Source organism: Conger conger, chromosome 4, assembly GCF_963514075.1.
Source record: "Conger conger chromosome 4, fConCon1.1, whole genome shotgun sequence".
Lineage (NCBI taxonomy): Eukaryota > Metazoa > Chordata > Actinopteri > Anguilliformes > Congridae > Conger > Conger conger.
Window position 1 is genome coordinate 40,233,214 of NC_083763.1, and position 20,073 is coordinate 40,253,286.

The 20,073-nt window shown below is 38.3% G+C and overlaps 1 protein-coding gene across 5 annotated transcripts in view; it reads left to right on the forward strand.

The window, feature by feature from the left end:
* Positions 1–16,191, forward strand: part of nexn (nexilin (F actin binding protein)) — a 43,579-nt gene extending 27,388 nt beyond the window's left edge. For all 5 annotated transcript variants that reach the window (XM_061237298.1, XM_061237300.1, XM_061237301.1 and 2 more), the window contains 7 exons: positions 4,393–4,581; positions 4,659–4,853; positions 7,113–7,304; positions 9,667–9,888; positions 12,565–12,756; positions 12,879–13,242; positions 15,632–16,191. In XM_061237298.1, the coding sequence (XP_061093282.1) occupies positions 4,393–4,581; positions 4,659–4,853; positions 7,113–7,304; positions 9,667–9,888; positions 12,565–12,756; positions 12,879–13,242; positions 15,632–15,645 (1,368 nt within the window). In that variant the 3' untranslated portion in view covers positions 15,646–16,191. The remainder of the gene's footprint in view (positions 1–4,392; positions 4,582–4,658; positions 4,854–7,112; positions 7,305–9,666; positions 9,889–12,564; positions 12,757–12,878; positions 13,243–15,631) is intronic.
* Positions 16,192–20,073: the final 3,882 nt, after the last annotated feature.

Genomic DNA, 20,073 nt, shown 5'->3' on the forward strand with positions numbered 1-20,073 from the left:
AGCCATTCTTTGACTTGCATGAATGCTTTGGGTTGTTGTCTTGATGAAAGACCCATTTTCAGCCCAGCTTGAGCTCCTTGACAGATGGCATGATGTTCAGAGGAGAAAAAGCAGCCCCAGATCATGGCATTCCCACCACCATGCCTGACTGTTGGGATAAGGTTCTTTTGGTGGCAGGCAGTGTTGGGTTTTTTGATTGTGAGCAAAAAGCTAAATTTTGGAATCATCTGGTCTTTATTTGAGAGCAGAGGCTTCTTCCTCGCAACCCGCCCATGAATTCCATTTTGTTCTTCTTATTGTTCAAGCACCAATCTCCAGATGTTATATTTAGGTTGACTTTCACCTGATTTATTACAGTTCTTGTGGATAGTTTAGAAAGGCGTCCAGTTCTAGATTGAGATGCAGGGAACATTTTCTGACCAGAAAGAAGCAGTCCCTCATATTTGTCAACATATGTTCCTTCTTTAATATAAATGAATGGAGGCACAAACAAATTGCTAATCGTTCCAGTTCATGCAACAGGCTGTTCGATGGAGGCTTGCTATTGGTTGATTCCTGGGCGCCATCATTGTAGTTCCTCTTTATGGCATGAATGTGCTGTGAATTCAACTAAGATCAGCACCTAAGAATGCCGCTTACTCTTTGCTAAAAAATGGTCTTTAAAAAGTGCTGTTATGCATAGGGTGTGACACAATTTTGAACTTAATTGTTGGACAATTCTGACATGTTAGTTGCCTGCAGAGGCAGAGGCAGAGACCATGCATCTTTCCAAAAAAGGATGTATTGGAAGTGTCTAATGAGAATTGTTGGAAAAGTAGCGTCTTGATTAACGAGGTTTTGGTTTGTCATATATCTTGGAAGAGATATTGTGAATTCTCGTACTGCATGCAATAATGCTAAATAAAGGAATTAGTTGCAACATAGCTCCTGATGTCCTCTCTTTCGAACTTATACAGCAGGTTAGAAAGAGAGCCAAATAAAACCAAAGGTCTCCGTATAAATTTCAATTATGACATTTTTCGTGCTGTCAAAATTAGGCTCACTAATTTTACTGGAGTTTGTTTGGTGGAAGGGAAGGAGTAATTAATAATGAGACTGCTTGCCACATATTTTTAGCTCATTCATGCGGGGCTGAATTTACCAATTGTGTCATTATTGTTTTAATACTTGCTCCGCTTGAAGCATGAATTTCTTGTTGTGTTCAGGTAGATTTTCGACGTCATTATTATCTTAAAATACCAGGTTATAGTATAGCTTTTGCAATAGTTCTTAACAATTGATATGATTAGCATACATTCCTTAAACCATTCCTAGGAGTAATACTGAGTGGCTTTATGCATATGGCCCCAGGTTTCTAATCTTTTCTCGATTTTCTCGATTTATCAGTCACATCCAAAAGCTTTCTTAAACATTTCTCCTTTGATTGGTTAATTAGATACTCAATTATTTACCCACTTCATTCTACTTACCTTAACTTACTTTAAACAATGCAATTTGGGGTTCACTTATTTTTACATCAGCACTTTTCCTTTTTAATTTTATTTTTATACGACACACCAACACATGGAATTGATAAATGTAAAACTTATGTCAGATAAAAAGACTGGTTCTGATTAAATAAACATTTCATGGTAAAAAGCTAAAATAACTTCTATGTATACATATATAGACTCAGGGAGCACTTTATTGGGTATTTATTAGACTTAATTTTTAGATTTCTACTGCTGTTGCCTATCCACTTAAGAGTTATGATGTTTTGTGTGTTCAGAGATGCTCTTGTGCATACCTTTGTTGTAATGTGTGGTTATTTGCATTAGGGTCACCTTCCTGTCAGCTTTGACCAGTCTGGCCATTCTCCTCTGACATCTCTCATTAACATGCCGTTTCTGTCTGTAGAACTGCTGCTCACTGGATTTATCTTTTATTTTATGCACCATTCTTTGCGAACTCTAGAGACTAGTGTGCGTGAAAATCCCAGAAGATCAGCAGTTTCCGAGATACTCAAACCACCCTGTCTGCCACCAACAATCATTCCACGGTCAAAGTCACTTCGATCACATTTCTTCCCCATTCTGATGGTTGATGTGAACATTAACTGAAGCTCTTGACCCGTATCTACATGATTGTATGCATTGCACTGCTGCCACACAATTGATTAGATAATCGCATGAGTAAGTAGGTGTAATAAAGTTAAAATGTTCCTAATAAAGTGCTCGGTGAGTGTATATACTGTATATATACACTCAGTGAGCACTTTATTAGGTATTAATTAGACTTATGAAGTGTCCTGCTGCTGTAGACTATCCACTTAGAGGTTTGACGCATTGTGTGTTCAGAGATACTCTGCTGCATACGACTGTTGTAATGCGTGGTTATTTTCGTTACCGCCACCTTCTCCTCTCTTACCTTTCTCATTTATAACATGTTTCTGCCTGTAGAACTGCTGCTCACTGGATGTTAGTTTTTTTCCGCACCATTCTCTGCAAACTATAGAGACTGTTCTGTGTGAAAATCACAGGAGATCAGCAGTTTCTGAGATATTCAATCCACCGATCTCCTGGGATTGGTCCGCACCATTCTCTGCAAACTATAGAGACTGTTGTACATGAAAATCACAGATCAGCAGTTTCTGAGATATTCAATCCACCCTGTCTGGCACCAACAATCATTCCACGGTCAAAGTCATTTAGATCACATTTCTTCCCCATTCTAACATTTGGTCTGAACAACAGCTGAACCTTTTGACCACATCTGCATGCTTTTATACATTTAGTTGCTGCCACATGATTGGCTGATTAAATATTTGCATTAACAAGCTGGTGTACAGGTGTACCTAATAAAGTGATCACTGAGTGTAAAAACACACAAATACACACACATATTTTGGAGGGATTTCTGACCATTCCTCCACGCAGAACTTCTCAGAATCATTGATCCTTGGAATACACCCCTCTTCAGTTCAGACCACAGGTTTTTCATGAGATTTAAGTCTGGAGACCAGAACATGGTTGTTTTTACTGAACCATGTCGATTCTGTGTCGATTTTGATGTATGCTTAGAGTCATTGTCCTGCTGGACAATGCTAACTGGTGATATGACCACACATGCATAACCACACTTGGACAACATATCAATGATTATAATAAATGAAAATTACTATTAGCATTAGGAAGCTAGATGTGGAAAAATATTTGTAAAAAGTCATCTGACTTGAGCCAGTTCCAAGTCTCAGCATTACCTTGCTTGAGCACACTCCAGAGTTATAGTCTACGGCCAGCTCATTCTATAGGGGCTTTCTTCCTGCTGAATGAAAAATGTATATTTCTATAAAGATTTTAAATCCGAGCAGCTCAACCTTTGACTTGAGCAAATGTAATTCTGGTAAATGACTGGTCTGGTTAAGAAATAAGGAACTCAGACTATAGAATTCAGTGGTGAGCAGAATTATCTGTGTGTTATAGAAGACAAAACATTGTTTTTTTACCAGGTGTATGAGCACATTGTATCAAATAGGACCTGAACTAGTTGTGATCTCCACTTAGAACGGTGAGCAGGTGTGGAAGACCTCACTCTGTTGAGCTAGCTTTCCTGTATGGTCGGTGAAACTAATATTTACCCAGCTAAAAAATAGGAAGGCTTTTTTCCCCAAATACAAATGATATCTCCAAATCACAGAGCTAAGATCTATATATGGCGAGTCACCCTGAAATGCAATGCGGCTTGATATGAACTACAATTTCTCCTGATAATGAAAAATGACACTCTGCTGCCCCCTATGTTGGAACCTTACACATATTTCTCTCTGGGCAGCAGAATGACTTGCTGCAGAGGCAGAGTGCCAAATAAACCCCTAAACCCCTATAGTTGGCTTGCTAATCAGCAGGCAAGCAAAAAAAAAAAAAAAAGTTCTTTTATTTTTTATTTTCACATGTTTTGTGATCAAAATGTTTATTATTTTTGGACATAGACATTAAAAGAAATGTTTTACAAACAATAATTTGGATATTAATTTTGTCTTTATCCAGTAACTTTTAAGCACAATGTCTACAGTAATGCACTGTTGGAGAATTGCTTTTTTTAGTGGCTGTAAAGCCTGCTAAGAGCAGCCTTATTTGCTAATGAGTTATGTATTAACTACATGTAAAAACATGTATTCACTACTTGAAGTTGTCTGTTTTATACCACTAAAACTTGAGGATATCCATTCTAGATGTACGAGTGGCCAATGCATTTAAACATTAAAATATGGCTAAATAAACAGTACAAGTAAGTAATCCACATGGGGCCATGTGTAAGTGAAAACAGTTTACACAATATTGTTTAGTTGTAGCAAATATCCTAGCTTGCCAATTTTATGAAAACCCTAACATTAGTGTTGAAAACACCCTGCAGGGAGCTGAGGATGAGCATGAACCAGGCGCTCAAGCTGTAAAGGAAGAATTCCGTCCTGGGAAGCTAAAGATGAGCTTTGAGGAGCTGGAGAGGCAAAGAGTAGATGAAGAGCGCAAGAGAGCAGAAGAAGAGGCTAAGAGACGTATGGAAGAGGAGAAGAAAGCCTTTGCAGAAGCCAGGAAGAGCATGGTTAGTGCAGTATTCCATAGAAGAGGAAAAAAAACCCTGGTATTTTAACTTTTTTACTTCAGTGCTTCCCTTTACAGATCTTTGATGAAGATGATAGTGACATCTTGGTTGCTATGCTGTCCGCGGAAGGCGCCAAGCCCGGAAAGCTGAGGCTAAGCTTTGAGGAGCTGGAGCGGCAGCGGAGGGAGGAGGAGCAGAAGAGGGCTGAAGTGGAGGCTAAGCGCCGACTGGAGGAGGAGAAGAGGATCTTTGCTGAAGCTCGCAAGAATATGGTAGGTGATTAGAATGCATTTTAGAGGATGTTCAGGATGAATGCTAGACAGCACTGCTTAGTTGATAAATGATTAAGCTTGAAAAATGTTGAAAATTGAGCAACATTAACTCATCAGACTCTCAAGAGATATTCCTAGTAGTTTACTCAGTAGGGGGAATATTAAGTGAAAAAATGTTACATGATTGAATTATTGTACAGCCAATGAAGTTGCATACACACCAAGCTGTAAAGTCTGTGGAACCCTGGGGCACGTTCAATCGGGCCATGTATGGGGCAAAACTTTCAGACGTCACTGGACATGTTTGCCCTTAGAAGTTTTGCCCCATATTTAGGAAACAGCTACAGCCTGTGTTTCCCAGAAGGTAACGGGGGCTCAAACTCCACCCTTGAACACAGAGACTGGTTTATGAGCCACCCATCCAGGCGATCACATGACACTCCCACAAAAATATGGTAACTTTAGCATACAGCCCATATAGCCTGAGGAATATGGCGGAAAGCTCTGACTTTTTCGGCAGCCGAAGCTAACCGAGAGGATTAATTGGAAGAATTATCCACAACCAACATTTTTACACAGCTTGTTAGCAAGATACTTGTCGCTTAGTTACCCTCCTGGACCCCTTGGTTGTGGATACTTCTTCCAATGAATCCTCTCTGTTAACTTCGGCTGCCTCGTCCTCAGCTGTCTGTCTCTTTCGCTCGCGCAATTCTTACTTTGTAAATTCCGGTTCAAAACCTCTAACTCGGCTAAGTCAGAGCTGTCAAGTTGGGTTCTGTGATATTTATATGCTAACCTCTCTGGCTCAAGCCGCACTTAAGTCGCACATACACGGACTCCAGACTCAACTTGGAGTCGTCCAAAAATGAGTCAAGACTCGATTCGTCAATGAGTTGTGAACAATAAGAGTCTGCCAAATGCCATTGTGAAAATGAAGGAGTGAACAATGTCACAACGAATGATTATTTTTCAATTAATTATATGAAAAATATTACTTAGTTAAAACACAACCAACAAAGTTTTACACACCACACCGTATGCCTTTCAGTTGCAACTATAACAACAATGCATTTCTTGCAAAATAGCTTGCAAAGGTTACAGTTCTGTAAATGAAATAATTCAGGCTCATCAAACCAAACAAAATGATTGCAACTAGCAAAATGTGCAGAATTAAAATAAAAGATGCAAGATCAGCCACGTCAAACTTTAACAGACATTTGAAAACTCATATGGAAAGTTAAGTCAGTTTACCAGCTCCAGAGCTGATCCCACTGTTGTTAACGGTTGCCTAGTTAACATAACTTGGCAAAGTTTGTGTCACCATTTGACCAGCACCACAGAAGCGCACATTTTCTTATGTTGTTGCCAAGGCATAGAGATGTTGGCTTGCATTTCAAATGGGCCATGGCAGCCACCTTGCAGTGGTTCCACTTGCAGAAGAAACAAATTGAATGGGCTTGAATGGAACCACGTGCCCATGTTTCTTTTCCAGTTATATTACAGTTCAGTGGTTCCCTCCAATGAAAATTATATCATTTCCTGAAAGTGATGTCAATGTGTGGGCTATTTTTTTTTTAAAGAGAATAAATACAAACAAACCAGGTGGAAAATGATATCAGGGAAACACAGTAAATGCTAAAATTTAAATAAATGACTATGTGTAATGCAGACACAGTATTGAAACCTGTTCCTAATGAACTGTAGCCTGTAGGGCAAGCCGAGACTGGGCTTCTTCACTACCTTGTGACTGCCATATTCTGTATACGTACAAACTGACGGAGCCCAATCTATAGCCCCCCCAATTTCATCAATGATGTCTAAGTGAGTTTTGTGAGTCGAAACAGCTGACTTGTCATAAAATATGACAGCAATGCACAATTTAGCCATTTTGGATAGATTAGGAGACACCCAGGTTTGATTCAGAGATCTTTATTAGTTCTGCATATCACCCTAAGATTTTGCACACTTCTGGTCAAGGAGCTTATGATTCAGGAAATGTATACGTTTATTTAACCTGTTTGTGCATTTTTGCATTGTTTTGTATTTCTAGTACTTTATACCTAAATTATGAAAATAAACTAAATTAAGTTTGTATTGTAAATGGTACAAGTGTCTTCCTTCAATGATTCATATGCATAACAGAGGAGGTGCTTTGTTAGTAAAGTAGCAATGGATGCTGATGATTTGGCAACCAATGTGCCAGGGGCGATATGTGAAATGCAGAGGAGAATGCTGGAGCAGTTGCTTCTGCCCTGACAGGTGGAGGATGAGGATGAATTGAGGAAGAGTGAGTCTCAGGAGGCACTATGCCCCAGGAAGCTGGAGATTAATTTTGAGGAGCTCCTCAAGCAGAAGCAGGAAGCGGAAAGGAGACGCACAGAGGAAGAACGCAGACAAAAAATGGAGTTGGAGAAGCAGGCGTATGAGCAGTTGAAGCAGGAGATGGGCGAGGTTAGTATTTCCCCTTTATCAAATGCACCAGAGCTACATAAGATGTTTTCAGTGTTCACTGGATCGCTGCCTATTAGGGCCCTGTTTCAGTGAAGACACTAGTGGAAGTGTTCATTTCATCGTGCATAAACAGAATATTTTTCACCTCTGCCCAGTTTGGAAGTTTTTTGTGGAGGTGGAGTCATTACATTAGGGGCCAGTGGGGCCCAACCCCACCACTAGATGGCGGTAATGCATTCTTATCTCTCGTTGACTTTCTTATATCAAGCACTGCAGTTCAATTAAACAAATTCATTTGGAATAACTCAAGCTTTATGTTAATTTATTTTAAGATTTATTACTTAACCATTATCCATATTTCCTCTTTTAAAATGCACTCAAAGTGATAAAGAATTGTTTGTGCAATGTACTGTTGTGTAGAGCACTTGATGCTGGCAATTATCTGTCAGTGGGTCCCACAAACCATAGTCCCAAAGAGTGTAAATAAAATTGGTCCAGGCAGTGAAGGACCCGGAAGAATGTGAGCGCAAAAGAGCTTTCTGCCCATTGTCTTCAATGTAAAAATCCAAGCTGATTTCATAACCCAAAATTCTTTTTTTTCAGTGATACATTTCATTATGTGTAGTAGTTTATGAAACAATGATTGTTTTGGTCCAGAGATTTTGGGAAAATCATGAATGTTTATACCTCTTTTACAAAAGAAAGCCTATGAAGCCCGGTACACCATTTTACAATTTCAGTGTAGCTTCAGCTACATAGCTGTTTAGACCGCATTCACGGCATTTTTTAAATTAAACCGCATTCACAGCATATTAGCTTGTTAGATAAAACTGCCGATAACAGAACTGGTCAAAGGTGGCTAGAAATGCAATTGAATGTTTCAAACACAACACAATTTTGGCATAGTTCATAGTTCATAGCCTGTTTCTACACAGCTCTGGTTCAGTCGATTTTGAAGTAATGTTACTTAATTCCGCCGCTGAGTGGCCGCCGGGAAGTATCTTAAGCGACCTCTGTTTACATTCTGATTTGTCCTATAGGGAGCAGTATACCGGAAGTACTGTTTGCGATACATCTGCTTTACTTTTTTTTATTGCTTTAAAGACAAAGTGTAGAGAACTCATGTCTATAGAATAGAATTACAAAGATAGTACAAGTTATATCTTGCATGTATAGTTGTAGAATCATAAGAACATAGTAGTGCAAACTTTTGAGTTTGAATATAAAACTTTCCCATAATGAAGAAGAGATTAACTAGGGCGGCCTGTAGCGTAGTGGTTAAGGTAAATGACTGGGACCCCTAAGGTCGGTGGTAGCCACAATAAGATCCGCACAGCCGCTGGGCCCTTGAGCAAGGCCTTTAACCCTGCATTGCTCCAGGGGAGGATTGTCTCCTGCTTAGTCTAATCAACTGTACGTCGCTCTGGATAAGAGCGTCTGCCAAATGCCAATAATGAAATGTAATGTAATGTAACTATATATTCTTGATTTTTGTCTTTTCCATTTTGGTAATAAATTATAATGTCTTTCATAGTAAAGGAGTATCTAGTGTTTAGATGATCAAAAATATATGCTGCCAGCATATTCCAGAATTTGGATACTCACTCAAAAGAAAGTGTTGGTTCCTCTTCCTTCCATCTGTTATTGGTGACTTACCCTTTCATCAAGAATAAAGTCTCTTTAATTTCAACCGGAGATAAGGGAGCATCACTCATAGCTTTAAGATCTTCATCTATTTCTGATAGAAAATCTTGGATCATTCAGAAAGTTGTCACATTTCACATTAACAACATCTGAATGATATAGATTCTCATAGAAAGACGTAACAAAGGCCGCTATCTTTCCGGGATCTTTACATAATGAGCTATCAATATTCAGAGCAGACAATGATTTTCTTTTGTAGTTTCTTTTCTCAAGACCAAATAAGTAACTACTGATACGTTCTCCTTCCTCAAGCCATTTAGCTCTGGATCGAACAATAGCTCCTCTTGCAAGGTCCAGGTATAGATTATAAAATTCTATCCGAATAGCTGTTAATTCCACATCTTCTTCTGGGGAGAGAGAATATTTTGTAATTAAGGTTCTGAGTTGATCATTTCTGCTTCCTTTTGATTTCTAGATTTCTTGTTTGTTTACTACATTTAATATGTATATCTATATTTGTAAAAAATCCCATTTAATTTTATATTCTTTATTAAATATTTGGTAAAATATTTATTTAGCTAATTCTGTAATACTGTCATTAAATATTGTATTATTTAATAACCAGAATAATTCATGCTGCTAGTGTACAGTTTTTGATGAACAGTCATTTTGAAAAATTCAGTATAAAGTCAGTATTTTTCCTGTCTTTTTATAAAAGGATGAAGTAAATGAAAGCACAGAGTTGGTGAGCACAGAGTATGAAGAACTAATTAAGCTGAAGCGAACTGGATCCATACAAGCAAAGAACTTGAAATCCAAATTTGAAAAGATCAAGCAACTCACAGAAGAGGAGATCAAGAAAAAGATTGAAGAGGAAAGGGCACGGAGAAAGGCCATCGACCTTGAAATCAAAGAAAGAGAAGCTGAAAGATTCCAGGAGGTATGAACATGTCTTATGCAATTTATATAGGCTTTTCACTGCTTGGTCAACAGTTTTCTGCACAAATACTATTCCATGAGCAGTTCCATAATCACTTATTTCTCATTATTTTTATTTTTAATTTCTATATATATAATTCATGTATATAGATAGCTTGGGTGTTTCATTTGGAATCCTAACAATTATCCCACAAATATATGTATTAATTACAACCCGGTAGTTATGTAGATCTAGTTCCAGGTGTTAAAATACTTTTTCTGGTGTTGGAGAATGCAGAATCAGCAGCCCAGTTCCCTCCTTGGCTTTTATAAGAATTGCGTTCAGTGTATTTTTTTCAGTGTTATTCTTGATTATATTTATGGAAAATAACCAAATTAACATCACACTACTTGTCACACAAGTGGACAACATGACTTACAGATATAGCTACCAAATAGTACTTCTTAAACAAATAACTGGTAATCTACTATTAGCTTTTGATATATTTTTATAATTTCTATTTTATTATATTTTATGAGGAAAAATCAGTATATACAGTCCCCTCCTGGAACATCAAGGTAAATTCCTTTGTTTTTGCTATACACTGAAGACAATTGAGTTTGAGGTTAAAATATGTACATTAGATGAAAGATCTGAATTTCAGCTTATATTTCCTGGTATTCTTTTCTAGATTTGCTAATCAATTTAGAAAATATCACCTTTTGTATCAGACCACCCAATTTCTAGGTGAGAAGTATTGTAACATGTGACTGACAGGTGTTTCTTGTTGCCCTGTTAGTTCGCTTGGTTAAACAATAAATAGTTCTGAATGTCTTGGTTTTAGCCTTGGGTTTTGCCAGTGAAGATTGCCTTTGTGTTAGAAAAGATGTGAAATCCATTTTAAGGCTTAGAAAAGAGGGGAAATAACCCTTTCCAGAGCCATTGCACAAGCATTGGAGATTGCTTGTACAACAAATTGGAGAAAGTCCTGAGAAAGAAAAATGTGGGCGGACTGGACAACAGACATCGAACTTGTCGACCAGCAGTTGATGACAGAAACATTGTGAGAGCAAAACCCCAAATCATCAGTCAGTGACAATCTCCATAGAGCAGGGGTGAAGGTATCTCAAACAACCGTTCAAAGACGACTTAGAGAGCAGCAATATAGAGGGTATATAATAAGATGCAAACCCACTCATCACTAGTAAATATCAGAAGGCAAGATTACAGTTTGAAAAGAAGCACAGTGGAAAAACCCCAAAACAAACAACAACTGAAATAGGCTCCAGTAAAAGCCTGGAAAAGCATTAAAAAAGAAGAATGCAACAGTTTGGTGATGTTAATGGGTCACAGGCTTGATGCAGTTATTGCAAGCAAGGGATATGCTACCAAATATTAAGTGTTATTTACTTTCATTTACTTAAATACTCTCTGTGCCGATACTTTTCCTCACCTAAAAAATGGCTGGTGTGATATGCTATGTTATGCTATGATGTTATGTTATGTGATATGTTATATGCTAGGTGCTATGTTCTAACTAGTTTAACAAATCTAGGTGTAAGTACCAGGAAATAAAAGCTGAAACTCTTGTCTCGTGTTCATTTTTCTATCTAAACCCAAATGTATTCCGTATATTGCAGAAACAAAGGAATTGGCCTTGTTGTTCCAATAATTTTGGAGGGGACTGTACATATTTACTAAAAGATTGCCTTGCCAATGCCCACATATAACCCACTGAGAATTATTCACCAAATTATTCATTAACCATTTTGCATGTTCCGAAAACAATTATGTCATAATTAATGTTTATGTCTGTCCACATTCCAAATTTCATTTTGATTGGAGGAAATTATTTTTTACTCCTGTGCACCCATGTTAATTTTGATCACCAGCTGATTTGCATAACTTTTAATCAAGTTCTACAGAGAATATGCAGTTTTAAGCACACAATTATGGCATACATATAAATAGTTCAATTGAAGGCATGTTCTCATAACCCATTTATAAACATTTCTATTATTAAAATAAAAAGTCAAAGTGAAGATGAGGTCTTGATTTCCTTACTCACCAAACGAGACGGTACCACCAGGTGGGGCTCTCTGCTGCTTAACCCTGGGACCACAGTGTGACGACAAATTCATCATCGCCACACAAATATTCATGAATTATCTGTACATGCAGCAACAAAAGGTCATTTCTACCATGACACCAATGAATATGAATTATGTAGCGAACAGAGAAACATCAGCAGCACTAATTGTAGCTACCAGTGAGAGTGATTACTACCTTATTTATCTTCACTTCTGGTCTGAAATACCACCTATCATACTAGTTGGTTCTCACCATTAAGTCAAATCTAGGTCGATCTGCATTCTAATTATTTTACAAAATACACTCAAGATATACTTACTGCTGTCATTAAAACAATTCCAGAACTTGATTTTAAGTTTGAATTCATATGTTTAATACTTGTTTTATGTGATGTTCTGTTGTAACTCAATACATTTCTGTGGATAGCACTAACAAGTTTGTGATATACCTTCCATTTAGCAGAGTTATTGATTAAGATAACATTAGGCTGTTCCAAAAACCTGTGAGAATTATGAATATCTGGATTTTTCTATTTAAACAAGATTTTGTACAGAATCTTAGTTGCATACATTAAGCTGACTTGATAAAATCTGAAATAATTTGTAGGAGGATGAGGAAGAAAGCAGGAGTGTACCGGTCCGAGTGGAGGATGCACCATTCAAACAGAAGGTGGACATGCGAAAACGGTTTGAACAAATGGCAAAAGCCAGGGAAGAGGAGGAAAGGAAACGGATTGAAGAACAGAAACTACAGAGAATGCAGTTTGAGCAACAAGAGATTGACGCAGCTCTCCAAAAAGTAAATGCCCCTAAATTTCAGGCATTAGACATCCCCTCAACAACCCAACTCACCTTGAATACATGCAGCACAAGTTTTATTGTTCAGTTTTTATTGACTTAAAATCTGTCATGTTTTTACAGAAAAAAGAAGATGAGGAAGAGGAAGAGGGAAGCCTCATCAATGGCTCAGCGACCTATGAAGACGAAGAGGGTCATGCGAGATCTGGGGCCCCATGGTTTAAAAAGCCTCTGAAAAACCAGTCTGTGGTCGATGCTGAACCCGTTCGATTTACTGTTAAAATCACTGGGGAACCGAAGCCTGAGGTGACCTGGTGGTTTGAGGGTGAAATGCTGCAAGACAGTGAGGACTATCAGTACATTGAGAGGGGAGAGACATACTGCTTATACCTGCCAGAGACCTTCCCAGAGGACGAGGGGGAGTACATGTGCAAAGCCATGAATAGTCGGGGCACTGCTGCCAGCACCTGTATTCTCACAATTGAAAGTAAGCATAAATCTCTTAACTTCATGCTGCCAGTGTAACTGTGAAGACAGTAACAGCTGTCATGCCTGCTATGCAGTATTTCTAGTTCAAATGTCATTGTGATCTGTCGACTGCTTATTGGATATAATGCCATCATGTAATTGCGCATTGTGAAACTTAGTTCTGCAATTGCTTACAGCATGGCTGCAGCTACGCTGCATTCAACTTAATGATCTTGCTAGCACCCTCACTAGCCTAAACTATGAAGGTAGCTATTAGCTAAGAAGCAGTGGAGGCTGGTGACTTCCAGAATTGAGGAGGCCATTTTTTTCCGCTTGCTCACTTCACTCGCGATGGAATGTTCCCTGTTCTCTTATCTGTCTTTGTGCTGGCCAAAGGCATACTATTTGGAGTGTAAGCTACAGTCAGAAAGTTCTGGCTGATGAAATTCATTGTGCAGAGCTTAGCCTTGTGCCTTCCTGAAGAAATTACATTGCTGTAAGTCTATGAGCCTGCCTGATAATTAAGCTGAGAAATGACATTTGGATGTAATATAAATGCCAAGTGAACATGTGTAAAAGGCAGGAATTTTAATTATGTAGTTAAAAACAATTTTGTTTAGCTTACATTTTTCATTCTTCTACAGCTTCAACATGTAATCACCAATTTAATCAAGTTTAGCATATAAAAAAGATAAGATAACACTTTCTTTATCATATGTAGTTTTATTCAATATATTTAATATAAAATATGTAAAAATATGGTTCCAGTTGGCTTTATCTAACGTTAACGTTATCCACTAGAGGGCAGCACTCTATTCGTATTTAGAGTGAATTTCCTCACAGAGCAACAATTCAGTAATTTGATATGGAAGATTATTAAATTGACTTGTAATAAAACGAAATGGACTACATTAAAAATAAAACTGTTCAATAAATCCCAAATGGTGTCTAACATGACCTATTGAATGTCATTCTCACTCCCTAGTATCTGGAATCTGCATATCTCCAGCCCAAGATCTCAAATTGCGCTAGAATCTCGCCGACTTCCGAGGTAGTTTTAAGCAAAAGTGTTTGGCCAAATGAGCTATAAACTCCAGGGATGATAGCCAGGGGTGTTCTCTAAATTTCCTGAAAAGCACAAGTTGATAGGACACTCGTAGCCACTATGGCGAGTGTTTGTTTGACTGAAGTGACTAGCGAATTCTCAAAATGGCTTCTGTGTTGAATAGAAAGGAAAGGATAGTTGATTCCAAATGAACCAGTAGCATGTGATTGGACGAACAAAATGTCAATCTTTGCCCTGGACACAATGCATGGTGAGGCCAGGCCTCCGTTGCCCACCCATTTTCAGTGATCTGGCCAATCACATATTGGCATGAAAAAAAAATGCATTACATTGACTTCTATGAGAATCTCATTTCCTAGGGGAGGCCTGGCCTGGCCTGGCCTCCCTTAATACAAACTGATAGGGAAATCTGGCCTGTTGCTTTACAATTGCAATATTGGGTTTTAGCCATGGGAAAATGTAGATTTATGAACAAAACTAAAATAATATGAATATAAAAAATAAAAAATATGTTTTTTGTTAAAATAAATAAATAAAATAAATATATTTATTGTTTTTTTTAAATCTCTCTCTTCTCTCAAATTATTGGGGAGGCCAGGCCTCCTCCACCTCTATGGAGGAGCCTCCACTGCTAAGAAGGCTACAGAACTAGCCAGCTATCAGTGAATTATAGTAGGTAAATTAGCTAGCAAGATAGATACATTTACAAGCCTAGCAAAGTGATAAACATGTCAGCTAAATATGGTTAATATTGAATATATATGAATAAATGTTCCTGAAAGGTACATACATCGGTACATATAGAATTGCTAGAATGTCAATTGGATCAATTGGATAATTTGTTGAGCAATTGGATCATTATCTGTGATAATCGGAGAACTGCCGTATTTTATTTTCATTGGCTGTAGTAGCTGTACATCAGTAAGGAATGCGCAACAAACACCATAGTGTTGCGTGATAGACCAGTATTAATAAATAGCTGGCCTATCACGGCCGTAATTCACAACCGTTAACAAGCTAGTTAGGTAGCCTTCTTAGCTAGCTACATTCATAATTCACTGGATAGAAAGATTACCAGCAAGGCTATTCAATTAAATGACGTAACTGCAACTCGGGTACACATGTGCAAGTGTAGAACTAAGTTCAACATTAAAGTGATAGCATTGTATCCAATAATGGGTTGACACATAACAGTGACACCAGAACCGGAAATATGGTGTTGCAGTCTTCGCAGTTAAACTGGTCCATTTTTATTCATGACCAAGGGTGGATTGCATGCTCTGCCTTAACCCCTCATTTTGGTATAATATGTCCATAACTGTCTTCTCTTCTCACCTTCTAGCTGAGGACTACTGAAGCCCTGCTCAACTGGAAATTTCCTCTCCCAATTTTTCTTTTGTAAAACTCCTATCCATCATGGTAGGGCCAAAAGGATATGAAAGATCATTCCTTCAGTGGATATGAACTATACATGTCAAGCACAAACTGTTTACATCATACTTATTGTGAATCAGGATCAGAAACCAACTTCTCAACCCATTTCAATTTGTGTCTGTGCCAAAGTAGCAGCATAATTTTACAGTGAGTAAAATGAATATGAATATTCTATACCAGCTAAAACTTTAAGCCTCTGTGGTTCAGTTTATTTAAAATTTGTCATTTGAATGTTGAATGTGTTGATTTGTTGATGAAGCATTACACTCCAGTTTTCCTACCCAAAAATTATTTTCCTGTGTGGAACAAAAAAAAAAAATTGGACTGATGAAGCAATACAGTACATTGGTGTAATAAGCACTATTTTGCTGTGATTGTGAAATCAGCAGTGTGTTGATGGGCTGTAAAAATGAAAAAGATAGTGTTTGGTTTTAGATTCACCAAGATATAATAAACAATAAAATACAATACTTCGCGGATTTCTGTCCATATGCCACCATAACGCAATTATTTTTCGCTGTTATTTTGTACAACTTTTGAGTCACTTTTCCTCATACACAGGCAGCTGACATTGAATAGTTTAATAGAAGAACATGGCTGCTTGCTTTTTTTAACCACATTAACAGGTTGAGGAACATTAATTAATTAAAAGTTCAAATTTAAAATAATTAACAAAAATATGTTGATAATTGTGGGCAACATGCAAAATATGTTGACTAGACCATATTCACTAGCACTACAGTGCTCCTTTTAATACTTCCTTTGGTGTAGAGTTTATTTCACAGGCGTTGCAGGAGGTATATGCTTTGATCAGCATCTCTTTACAATGCACTTTGGTTTGTCAAAGCTAGAAACTTTAAAAATCTTAATACAGTTTAAAGCATATGCACTTTGTATCATACATCCTGGTTGTCATTACTGTAGGGCTGCAATGATTAGTTGACGTTATCAATGATGTTGATCATGTGATTTTGTCGATTTGGATATTCATAACCGACACGTTGTATTGTTTTGAATATGGTGGCGGCAAACCCAGCTCAGAATGCGGGAGAGAGTTCATCCAAAAACCCAAGCATCCAAAGTGTGGGAATTCTAGGAAAAACCCAATAATATGGTGCTTTGCATGCTGTGTAAAGACGAAACGACAGCACCACGACGGCTATGCATGAAGGATCCAGGAGCTGTGATGCTAGTTTATCGAGCTTGCTATTGGTAAATGGTTGGCATTTATATAGCGCCTTTATCCAAAGCGCTGTACAATTGATGCTTCTCATCCACCCATTCATACACACACTCACACACCGACGGCGATTGGCTGCCATGCAAGGCGCCGACCAGCTCATCAGAAGCATTTGGGGGTTAGGTATCTTGCTCAGGGACACTTCGACACAGCCCGGGTGGGGGATCGATTCGGCCACCCTCCGACTGCCAGACGACTGCTCTTACTGCCTGAGCCATGCTATTGTTATGCATATGTAAATACGGATATCCTGTTTCGAGCAGTCTTAAAAAATCTTGTCTAAATGAACCAGTTGTAAGGTTAGATTAATAACGTCTCTGAGTTTACTTATGTGCCGTCTTTGCAGTGGAAATGGCAGACGTCATAACATGTGCAACGTCTAATCTAATTAGTGAGCAATGAATGAGTCACACTCAAAATATAAATAACAAAATAAATGTGCTTACTCAACAAATTTGAATTTCAATGTTTCCATGTCCAGGTCCAAGGTTTACTATCACCCTAATGAACACGTAGCCGTGTGCATACTGCGTAGCTCACAGACGAACACAAATATAAGCTTCCGCAAATAATCTGTAATCATTGTGCCATTGTCATTGTACATCCAATGGAATAATTGTCATTATTCCATTGGATAATCTTGTTAATATTTTTCAGCATGTAGCTACAGGCATAGATACATTGTATATCATGAAAAAGGGCCCAACGGCTGTACAGATCTTATTGTGGCTACACTGGGGATCGAACCACCAACCTTGTGGGTCCCAGTCATGCACCCACTATGCTACAGGTCGCCTCTATTTCTTTGTCATTGTCATGTGGTGATGATGTTGACTAATTATTGCAGCCCTACAGTAATGACAACCAGGATGTATGATACAAACTACATATACTTTAAACTGTAGTAAGATTTTTTTAAGGTTCTTGCTTTGACAAACCATTGCATTGTAAAGAGATGGGAAAACTTACAAAGCATACAAACTGCAATGCCTGTGAAATAAACTACACCAAAGGAAGTATAAAAAGGAGCACTGTAGTGCTAGTCAACATGGTCTAGTCAACATATTTTGCATTAAAGCCATGTGGCAGTAACAATATTGTTTTCCATCAAGCCAATGTCAACAGTGTTGTAGAACTTCTTTTGTTGTACAAAAACATATTAAATGTCAGATAGGCTACTGTTGCTTTGGTCGGCATAGTTAGCCTATTATTATATGACCTTTATACTTAGTTTTTTCTCTTATGGGTTAAAATTAAAATGTATTGTTGAGTTGTATTTAATGACTTTGGCGAAGATGTCAAAGTCGTGCGTTGATCTTTTAAAGAAAAAAAAAAAAAAAAAAAACGATGTCATGCAATAGCATTATTGTATGAACATAGTGTATGACCAGTAACTCTTCTTCAGTTATTTGCACATTCACATTGGCCACTCCAGGCAGGACAACCGAATAATGAATAATAATAATAAATAAATTCCTTGAAATCAACATGAATATTGTGATTAAAACCCAGTAAAAAAGTGGAGAAACTACGTGAGAAATGTATTGTTGAGTGAACGGTTAGGAATCCAGCCTACTTTCCCTAAGAGGATCGATAGTGCATTAACTGAGGAGAATCTCTTTCAGTAGCAATAACAGCTAAGGTTACTTTGCAAAACAAAAGAAGACACAAAGTATCAAAGTAATATGCTGAGCAAAAGCTTATATTTAGCTGCTTAAAGTTATGTTTTATTAACGTTAATTTCCAACCAGGAATCGCATTCTCATTAAAAGACCGGAATAAATAGAATTATAGGCTACATATAATAAGCATTGTATAGCTTACCTATGATACTAAGAATTCGGAATAGGCTACAGTCGTATAATTCTTTCTCTGGCATATGTGTTGGAAGCAAACAGTGCTTAACCTTTTTTAACCAGTGCCTAAGATTACAATAATCTCTTCTTTTTCCTGGTTAGCAGTGCAGCACAACAAAACACTCCAATATTGTATAATAAGTATGTTTAAACAATTTTTTTTAACCACAGACACAACACAGTTCCAGTTCAACTGGAACACTTCCATTCTTTGTTCTGTACCACTACCCCCACTGGCATGAACTTCCCCATTTGCCCATGGAGAACAAGGTGTGTAGAGAAACAGGGAAAGAAGGAACAAGCTCAGAAAGGGGACCCACGTATCGCTTTTCCTGCTGCTCACCGTCAGGCTCCGTGACAGCTGTGCCAGGCCAAGCTCAGCGTTATCCTCATTGGTGTAGATGATGGGAGGGGGGGCTGCAGGTTTCCAGGCTTGTACCCAGCTGGTGTAATCGTAATAGGCTGGCATTTATAATGCCTTTATCCAAGGCGCTGTACAATTGATGCTTCTCATTCACCCATTCATACACACATGAGCATTTGGGGGTTAGGTATATCTTGCTCAGGGACACTTTGACACACGCAGGGCGGGATCGAACCGACAACCCTCTGACTCCACACGCTTGATGGCTGTAATGCAGGTTTGACCTTGGGGTCAAGATCATTGTAATAGCACACCACCAGAACATTTATCCGTGTCCCCAGTATCTAAAAGGGCTCAAACCTCTGTCTCATGTATTAGTATGTGGATGCACATTTCCTAGGCCTGAGTTTTAAAATGCAGCACACTGGATAAGGCAACATTCTCTGTTACCTGGGGCTCTGGAGTGGCCCTACTTCTGGTGAGGGGCACTCCCATTTCATATGCTCTATCCCAGAGCAGTTGTGGCAACGGATTTCATTGATATCCCAGCGCCCTCTTTGTTTTGTTTTGGGTGAGAGTGGGGATGTTCAGGTATGGCCACTGCTATTACACTACTCTTAGACCCTTTCTCTGTATGCTCTCACACAGTGGCAGTTCTGGGTCTATGCAGTTATATTAGAGCCCTCTATTGACATGAGCTTTGTGACATTTTCTGCTGCTCTTTTGCTGGTCTCGTACCTGTGAGCTATTCCATATGCTTCAGCTAGTGTGCTAGACTGCCCTTTCAACAACTTTTGTACAATGCTGCATGCCCCATCACATTCATGGACACTTCTAGAGCAATGGTGTCCTGCTGACCCTCTGATCTGGATACACAATGGATACCTTTT